General features: G+C 60.5%; 2 protein-coding genes across 2 annotated transcripts in view; one reads left to right on the top strand and one right to left on the bottom strand.

Moving 5' to 3' along the window:
* Positions 1-5,158, bottom strand: part of AURANDRAFT_67523 (hypothetical protein) — a gene marked incomplete at both ends in the record, with an annotated part of 5,589 nt that extends 431 nt beyond the window's left edge. Inside the window, 6 exons of the mRNA XM_009042966.1 lie at positions 16-1,924; positions 3,353-3,432; positions 3,656-4,284; positions 4,351-4,798; positions 4,867-4,946; positions 4,999-5,158. Of these exons, the coding sequence (XP_009041214.1) occupies positions 16-1,924; positions 3,353-3,432; positions 3,656-4,284; positions 4,351-4,798; positions 4,867-4,946; positions 4,999-5,158 (3,306 nt within the window). The remainder of the gene's footprint in view (positions 1-15; positions 1,925-3,352; positions 3,433-3,655; positions 4,285-4,350; positions 4,799-4,866; positions 4,947-4,998) is intronic.
* Positions 5,159-8,004: 2,846 nt separating this feature from the next.
* AURANDRAFT_15263 (hypothetical protein) lies at positions 8,005-8,244 on the top strand (the record flags this gene model as incomplete). The annotated part of the gene is made up of 1 exon (XM_009042970.1): positions 8,005-8,244. A coding segment is annotated over one exon (240 nt), but the record flags the coding sequence as incomplete, so codon positions are not given.
* Between the last annotated feature and the right edge of the window lie 1,257 nt (positions 8,245-9,501).

The following is a 9,501-nucleotide window of genomic DNA, read 5'->3' as shown; positions in this document are numbered from 1 at the left end:
GGGCCCGTCCTCGACGGCCGTCGACGTCGCCGCGACGGTCGCGGCCGTCGACGTCGCCGGGACCGCCGTCGACCGCGTCGCCGCCGCAGGCTGCGCCGAGACCGTCGTCGACGCCGCCGCGGCGTCGCCCGTCGGCCCGGCCAGCGGCGTCGCCGCCGCCGTCTCCGCGGCCTCGAGCGCGACGAGCTGCGCCGTCGTCCGCACGACGCGCTTGTCCTGGAGCCGCGATAAATCGGCGACCGTCATGCCTGCCGCGTTCGTGCCGTTCCTGTAGAGGACGTAGTCGCCGACGCAGATCACCCAGTCCTTGCCCGGGTCGCCGCAGCCGATGCCGAACCAGTCGAGCACCTGGAGGCGCGCCTCGGCGACCTCGGGCACCTTCTGCGTGTTCTTGAGCTGGACCTCGAGGGACTTGACGTCGTCCTTCTTCCAGTCCTCCTCGAGCTGGAGCGGGCCCTCCGGCCGGTACTTGTAGGCGTCGGTCCACCGCGGCTTCTTGAAGACCGCCGGCGGGAACGCGCCCGGGTCGTGGCGCCAGACGAGCTTGTAGAGCGTGCGCTTCAGGAGGTCGCGGCCGTAGCCGCCGTCGACGCTCAGCACCGCGAGCTCCTTGGCGAGCCAGGACTGGGAGTGGGCGTCGATGTCGAAGTCGGCCGCGCGGACCTCGACGAAGGGCTTCGAGCGCACGCCGAGCTCGCGGAGCGTCTTCTCCAGCGGCAGCGTCTGGAGCGGCCACACGATCGCGAACCACGACTGGAGCAGCGGGTTGGTCTCGAACGAATTGAAGTGCTCCAGGCGCTGCTGCGCCCAGAGGCGCGTCCACTGCGCGTTGTCGTCGGCGAAGGCGACTCGCCGGCCCGGAAAGAGGCCCGGGTACGCGACCTTGGCGAGGCGCCCCGCCACCGTCAAGAAGCGCCACGTCTCCGCGAAGGAGATGGTGTCGCCCATGCACCCGCGCCGCGTCTCGACGCTCGCGGCCGTCGCCCCGGTCGCCATGGCCGTGACGGCCGCGTGCCGCGGTAGCACGTTCTCGACGCCGCCCTTGGTCCTCCTGACCTTCGCGACCTCGAGGAGCTTGAGAAACACGCGCCGGCGCTTGATCAGCGCGAGCTCCGGCTTCGCCCGGGGCGTCGCCACGAGCTCGTCGAGCTGCTGCGCCAGGCCCGGCGCGGACGCGACGGCCGCGTCCAATACCTCCGCGCTCAGGTGCACTAGGTCGCCGACCTTGCTCAGCACGCCCAGCTCGGCCATCGAGAGGTCGCTGCTGTCGACGCCGACGATTAAGTCGATGTTGCGCGACGCCTGCTCGGACTGGAGCTTGGCGCGGTCCAGCGCGTCGCGGATGGCCTTCAACGCCGCGTCGAGCGTGACCGACGAAATCCCGTCGGCCTTGGCCGCCGCCGTCGCCTCGGCATCCCGCAGCTCCTCCGCGAGGGCCGCCTTCTCCTTCTCGAGGGCCGCGTTCTTGGCCTCCGCCCGCTCCACCTGCTCCTGCATGAGCTTCATGGCCGGGTCCTCCGTCTCGAGCCGCCGCTTCGGCGGCCGGCCGCGCGGCGCGCGCGCCGGGTCGCCGCTGTCGGGCGCCGACTCGACGACGGGCCCGCGGTCCGACACCATCTTCAGCGCCGCGAGCATGTTCGCGACGACGAAGGGGTCGCGGAGGAGCTCGGTGACCTGCCGGTTGAACGCGTTGAAGCGCGGCCGGCCGACGCCCTTCGGGTTCCACTTCGAGCCGCGCTGCGAGTCCTGGTCGTCGAGGAAGTAGTAGAGGGCGGCCGGCGACGGCGGCAGCGCGGCCTCGTCGATGACGTGCTTCGTGTTCCCCGTGAGGATGTCGCGGAGCCGCATGGCCTGCACGACGTCGAGCAGATCCGCGATCTTCTCCGCGCGTCGCGCCAAGGCCACGCCGACTCCGACGGCCGACCTGCGAGGGCACAGGCGTGACGAAAGAGCCCCCGAAGAACAGTAGGACACGGGGATGGACTTGGGAAAGGGAGTCGTCAGAAGCCGCGCCGTCAGCTGGTCGTCAACGCCGCGGCGCTGCCGCGTCGTCCCCAACGCCGGGGCCGCCGCGAGCACGTCGCGCACCCGCAAGAGGCCTTAGACGAAGAGCTCCGCGTCGCACGGCGTGCGGACGGCCCGGCCGTAGAAGGCCTCGGGCATTGGCCGCGGCCGCGGCGCCTGCGCCGGCGCCGAGACGGTCGGCGGCGGCCGCGCGGACGCCGGGGCCGTCGCCGACGCAGATCCCGTAGCAGATCGCTTCTCAGGCCGAAAGACGCCCCACAGCATGTCGAAGAAGCCGCGGGGCCGCTTCACGGCCGCGCCCGAGGCCTCGGGCAGCGCCTCAGGCGCCGCGGGCCGCTCGCCCGGACCGCGCGCGGGCGGCGACGAGTTCTCCTTGTCGGGCGCGGAGCTCAGGCGCCGTGGCGTGCTCGCCGACGGCGATCGGCCCCGGGACCGGGACCGAGCCCGCGACCGCGACCCGCGGATCGCGCCGCCGCCCGACGCGAACTTCCGCGCGGAGCCCCGCTCCTTCCCCGCCGGCGTGCCGCCGCCGATCGAGCTCCGCGGCGGCGTGCCCGGCGCGGCGACGACGCGCGGCGCGCCGAGGAGCCCGTTGACGTCCAGGAGGGCCGCGCTGCGAATCCCGCCCGGCGGGTGTTCCGCGCGCAACCGCTGCACCTAGGCGAACACGGTCATGAGCAAACGGTCCCAGCTCCGACAAGGGCTTTCCCCGCGCCCCGTGAAGCGGTCCCCGCCCCTCTACTACCCTCCTGAACCCCCGAGTTCGACGATTTCCCCGAGAGCGCGCACGTCGCACGATTTCCTTCCAAACCCAAACTTCCGCAACTTTCCGCAACCCGCGCCCCGGCGCCCCCGGGGGCGACCGTCCATGCGCGGCCCCGAGCCGCGTTTCGCGTCCGGGAAACACCGGGAAACCGGTTCGCGGGCCGCGCCCAGCCCGACCGAAGCGCCGGAAGCGAAAAACCGTCGGCCCGCGCCGTCTTCGTCGGACGCCGCCGCCGCACCGGCGCCCAAGGCATTGTCGCCCACGCCCGTCTCGCTCCCGCCGAGCAAATTTGCATCCGAGGGCCGCGCGGCGGCCAACGCGCTGCAACTCGCGTCGCTTTTACTGAGGCGCCCCCCCATTGGCTCGAGGGTAGCCTAAGCTATCCTAGTAGCTTCTCGCACGTCTCTCTCCGCAGGGGAGGGGCGTGGTCTACTCAGGTCAGTAAAAAAGGAGCTCTATACTGATAGACATCAGCCAAGGCAAATTGAAGGTGATATCATATTGTATCCGCCCCGTATCCCCCGCCAATTTACCCCCGCACGGGGGTTGAACGGCGGATACCATATCCCCCTGCGGGAGAACGCCTCGGATTTCCCGCGTTCGATAGCCGGCTTTACGTCGCAAGTGGAGATCTCAGGTGACTGCCAGTCGGATGGCGATCCAACAAAAAATTTCCAGATCGAGGCCCATGGGGCAGAGATCAAGCTTTCCAAAGGCATCTCTCACCATAGCCAGAAGCCTGTTGCCATCGGTTTTCTCGATTTGATATCAAGCCATGCGAACCGGGGACCTATCCCGGGGCGCCAAATACTCCAGCACTGAGGTCATTCATGTAGCAATTTTATTTTATTTAGCAGGGCCTACCTTCGTAGTACTCGCAGTGACAGCAAAGAGGCCCATGAAAGTCAAGAGATCAGCCCCCAAGAAAGCAAGCGCAATAAGGATTGAATGCACCGGTGCCAAAATATGGGCGGGCGTCTCCAAGTCTTCTCCGATGTAGACAGACCAGCATTCTTTTATGGTATAGGTTGTTACACACCATGTCTTAGCAAACACTGTTGTGGGTGTGTTGTAGATGTAAGCAGGGTTATGCACCGCGCCGGGAATCCCTGCACCTGCTAGATCGACCATCCAGCCATTGTAGTCTAGCCCAGCAGTGAGCCAATGAATGCCGTTCTGGCTATAAACTCGCAAAATGACTGCAATTTCTTCATCGGCATTCAACTTATCTGGAATTCCTTGCCAGGCAAAGGAGGGCAGACCAGCGATAAAGCAATCACAACTGGTCCAATTGGAAAGTTGCACACATGGATCTGTCATCAAGTCAGGCGCAAGCAAATCGGTGAAAATGCATTCGGAAGGAACACATTGAAGCAGTCTGGCGCAAAGCCCAACCGCGGCAAATGGAGTTACTTGTAGCAGGCAATCCGTCCACGCAATCATCGGTATATCGGGGCTTTCGAACACATTTTGGCGCGACGGCCAATCCATCCCTGCGGAGTCATAATCATCGGTGAATGTCACCATATATGACAAATCAGACATGTCGGCAGGGACACCTACTGCCAGCATATAGGGCTCCATGTAGCAGGGAATCCCGGAAAAACTGGGTGCTGCAAAGAGTCCGGCGTAGTTCATTTTCAAAAGAGTGTCGTCGTAGGCAGCGCGGCGAGATACTTTGTCGCTGATTTTTCCCTGACGAAGACCGCTACGAAAAATCTCCTTCGCAAACTTCGCAACATTCGCCGGTATCATCATGGCGAAAATGAATGCAAAAAAAAGACCAGCGCTTATGGTCGCGACCTTGCAGCATGGATTCATGTCTGTGGCGTTGTTCGTAGGCAAGACAGCGCTTAAATCGCATGAAGGAATGATTGATATAGGATATAGAATATCAAGGAATGATACAAGATATGTAATGATGTGGGATAATAATAATAATTGGATTAGGAGCTGGGTATGTAGAGAGACAGAGAGGACTTGAGGGGAAATGGCAGTGTTCCTGACCTAGACTGAAAATGGAAAAGTGAGACGGGGCTGCTAAGCAGCCCGGATTCCCAACAGGAGAGGGTTACTCTATACTGTCTTAACGTGGAATAGAAAGGGCTCAGTAGGCTGAGCCTATGGTCCCTGGAGTAGAAGGAAGGGAGTAGACCTGGAGGGGAAGTCGAGGAAGAGTCAGGAAATAATCCTCGAGTTTGGGAGACGTAGACCAATGCGATATTTCTTCCTGTCAGCTAAATTTATCTTTTTGTGTTGTGCATGCCAAGAATTCATGCAATGTAGAGAACGAAATATATCATCCAAGAATCCAATCCGCTGATCCCATTGGTCGGACGAGACTTCAGACGTCTGAGTTTCGAGCATGGTCCAACGATCTCTGACGCTGCGTTGGGCATATTATGGTTCACAGGGGAAGAAAACGAGAGTAGTTCGCCGTAGGAACTTGGGGTCAGAGATCCTGAAACTTCAGTCCGTCTCGTGGGGGAAAGCGCAGAAGCTGAGATCTCTGTTCCCCGCCCCCCAGCGCCGCGCGACGCGCCCACCGTGGCGTGTTCGACTTCTGCTGCCTCTCGCTTGACATGGAGTGACTTTTCGAGATCGCCGACCCCGACTTCGTACGGCGAAGTGCTCTCAGCTTCTTCCACAGTGGCCCGGAATATGCCGAACGCAGCGTCAGATATCGTTCGGCCATCGTTCAACCCCCTCAATTATCATTTGTCCGAATCCCGAATAATGAACCGTTCGTTCTGTGTATGGCCTGAGATAGGACAAGGCCTGTCGGTAGATCGGATTGATAAACATATTGCGCTCCGCGCCCTGAATGAAGGCATTTGGGATGTCAATTTGATGGCACTTGGCCTTGTGCGTGACTGCTGCGGCGAGTACTAGCCGACAACTGGCAGGAGTGGCCATCGGACTACAGGACGCGTAGAGCGTACTCCAGACATCTTCAAAGCGCTAAACACAAACTGAAAACCAATGTCCCCGTGCCCATCCAAGAATCTTCTGGAAGAACCTAATGTGGCTGCGCCACGCACGCCCAACTTCGTTGGGCTTTTCGCTTTTTATTCAGATAAAATCATACTCATCCTCTTCTCTTCTTTAATTCGGGCACGACGCTCGCGAGCCTATTGATTTCGCATCAATCTCTTTTGTTCATTCTCTAATCTTTTTTCTTCGAACCAATCCTTACAAAACTTGGCTAGGTATCCAAGTAGTCCTAGAGTATCCCTTGAGCTGCTAGCATGATGGTCCAACGATCACTGACGCCGCGTTGGGCATGTTCTGCCTGATGGGGGGTAAAAAAAATGAGTTCACTTTGCCGTTGGAACTCGGGGTCGGAGGCCTCGAAACTTCAGTCCGTGTCGCGGGGGAACACGTAGAAGCCGAGATCCCTCCTGCCCGGCCCCTCAGCCGCGCGACGCGCCCACCGTGGCTTGTTCGACTTCTGCTGCCCCCCGCACGACATGGAGTAATTTTATGAGACCATCGACCCCGACTTCCTGCAGCGAAGTGATCCCACTTTCTCCTTCCGTGGTCCGGAACATGCCGAACCCAGCGTCAGCGATCGTTGGACCATCATGTTAGCGGCTCAAGGGATACGCCAGGACCACTTGGATACCTAGCCAAGTTTTGTAAGGATTGGTTCGTTAACTTTATGCTCAGCGTTAGGCGGCTGAGTTCCAACCTTCTTTCTTCTCTTTCTTCGGCTTCAAAAGCACCCGTATATTTCTTACGCCAAAACACCTCCCTCTTTTTATACCACACTTTCCATAGTTCCTCAAGAAATGGTCTCCATTCTGGATCTAATTGCAAATAAGACACACTCCATTTCCCACACACGGCGCCTCTAAACCACTCCCTAAATGGTAGAAAAATCGTGATTTAGGACTCCTTTTGTGGATTTTTTTTTTGTGATTTAGGACTCCCACAATGGTATTAAAAGCCGTGCCCACGCGCGCGTGGTTAGGTTCAGCCGAGAATCCGTTAAGGGAAACATTAGCCTACTCCTAAATCCTGTGATTTTACTTGACCTTTTGTATGTGGCTACTTTGGTCAAACCCAGATTCTAGGATTCCTCTATTTAGGATTCCCATCAAGGTTCGGGCGGCGCGGGCGCCATGGGCGGGCAGCAGGACAAATTCGCCGTCGCGCCGGACTCGACTGCCGTGCTCAGCGACCACACGCCCATCTTCGGCTGCTTCGAGGAGGGCGCCAACGGTCTCAGCGTCGAGGAGGCCTGCGCCCACCGGGACCGCATCGCGTCCTACTTCGTGCGGCGCGTCGTGCCCAACGGCGCGTCGATCTTCAGCCACAAGGTCGGTTTGAGGGATTTAGTTATTGTGGAGAAGGGGGGTTTGCGCATGGTGAGCTACAAGGCGGGCAGCGCGAACGGCCGCGACAGCGCCAAGAACAGGACTGTGATCAAGGTCGTCGGCGAGAACGAGATGCTCGGGCTTGTGGAACTCGTGCAGAACGTGGAGCAGGAGGCTGACGAGGCCACGGGCAGGATGCCGACGGACGTGCTCGCGCAGGGCAAGACGTACCTCCTCGTGCTGAGCCAGGACAAGTACATCAAGGAGATGATGGCAAAGCGCGACTCCGACGTCGCCTGCGGGCTCTTCTGCGACAACCTGCTAAACCTGACCAAGGACAAGGTCCTCGCGTGGCTCAACAAGGTGAGCGTGCTCCAGTCGCTCGGCAAGCCCGCGCTCCGGAAGCTCGCGGACGTGGCCCACTTCCGGTCCCTGCCCGGGGGCAAGGTCGTGCTCAAGCAGGGCGACCGCGCGGAGCGGCTCCACGTCATCCTCTCCGGGTCGCTGGACGTCGCGTGCAAGAGCGACATGCGGAAGACGATCGTCGGCCAGCGCGACTCGACGACGCACGACGGCAAGAAGCAGGTCGTCGTCGGCAACCTCCACGAGGGCGACTTCTTCGGCGAGAGCGCGCTGCTGAGCACGGAAGACTCGGAGCGCGGCGCCGTGCCCCTGACGTCGACGGCGTCGGTGCTCTCGACGACGCAGTGCCTCTTCATCTACTTCGACACGCAGGAGCTCCGCGCGCGTTTGGAGGAGATGCCCGAGGTCATGGAAAAGATCAACGCCTACATCAAGAACCGGCTCACGGGCCAGCTCCTGGCCATGAACTTGTCGTTGTTCGAGGCCATGCGCCCCGCGTCCGTCGCGCTCTTCACGGCGAACCTCGTCGTCCAGACCTTCAACGACGGCGAGACCGTCTTCGCCAAGGGGTCCAAGGGCACGGACTTTTACGTGCTCATCCAGGGGTCCGTGGAGATCGCCGTCGACGAGGACGAGAACGTCGTTTTGGACAAGAAAGGCTCCTACTTTGGGGAGCTGGCCCTGATCCGCGAGGAGCCCCGGGCCGCGGCGGTGAAGGCGCGGGGTGCGACGATCCTGGCCCGCATCTCGGGGGCGAACTTCAAGAAGCTCTGCCTCGGGTCGCCGTCGGTTGCCGCGGAGTTCGAGATCAAGGCGCTGGGCACCAAGGCGTCCGTCGGCGCCATGCTCGTGCACCCGCGCACAGCGCCGCTCCTGAAGGCGTCGCTCGACAAGGAGCTCGCGACGGAGAACTACGAGTGCTGGGACGCGATCGAGGCATTCCGTTTCGCGGCCGAGACCGCGGCCGATGACAAGCTCGCGGAGCAGGCGCTGGCCATCTACAAAAAATGGATCGACACGACGACCGACGACCAGGTGAATCTCAGCGGCAAGGTCACGCGGGCCCTGAAGACCTACTTCGACGGCGCGAAGCTGTGCCGAATTCAACCACTGGTTTGGGTGGTCCTGACCAAACTTCAAACTCTCTAGCTAGGTCAAATCAAAGTCGATTCGGCTGACTTTTGGACGAATCGATTTCTCTCGTCGAGCGCTCGAAGCAAAGCCGAAGAGCTCGCGTCGAAACTGTCGCGTACGCTCACATTCAAGTCGGGTTGAAGATTTGGATTCGGCACAGACGCGAAGCCCGCTGACCGGCCGCCGGTCTCCGTATTCGACAGCACGCAGAAGTGCATTTCCAACAATCTCAAGGGGAACCTCCAGCGCTTCTGCGTGACGGCCGAGTACAAGGCGTTCCTCGGCGAGCTCAACGTCTACAAGAAGGGCAGGAAGTAAGGACTTGGAAAGTTGGTGGGGGAGGGACGCCTTGCCTCGGACCGGCTCGGTTGGCGAAGCACATGATCTGCCGCACCCCCGGGTCACTTTATGGAGGTAACTTGCCCTCAGCCTGACTCTTGGCTAGGGTATGGTAAAATCTAGTTAGTAGACTCCCTACTCAAGTAGGCAGCCTAATCTGCGATCGGGCTCTCTGTCCTCAATCGCTGGAGTTAAGTGAGTAAGAAAGAAAAGGAGCAACGTCATAGAAATCCAGATATGTATCCTTCGTCGCTAAGAGTCCACGTTGGGCCCTCCTGAAGTCATGACAGCGGTTCCTAAGTCCTTTGCGCTAGAGCGGGTTTTCCCATCTCTAGAGGCGATCGAAATTTTAATATTGGTAAGCTTGTTGCCTTTAACACGCCCCTGGTTTATTGTCAAGAACATGTCTCTCAACACCATCCACAAGTCAGCTATGGTGGGGTCGTGCATGATGGAGAAGGGTACTCCAGTCATATGACTGATACCCATCAGGAAGGATACTCCTTCTGGCGCGCCATCATTGGCCGCGCCACCATCCTCAGGGAGACTCATGCC

Source organism: Aureococcus anophagefferens (genome assembly GCF_000186865.1).
Source record: "Aureococcus anophagefferens unplaced genomic scaffold AURANscaffold_40, whole genome shotgun sequence".
Classification (NCBI taxonomy): domain Eukaryota; class Pelagophyceae; order Pelagomonadales; family Pelagomonadaceae; genus Aureococcus; species Aureococcus anophagefferens.
This window is presented reverse-complemented; position numbering and strand designations above follow the sequence as displayed.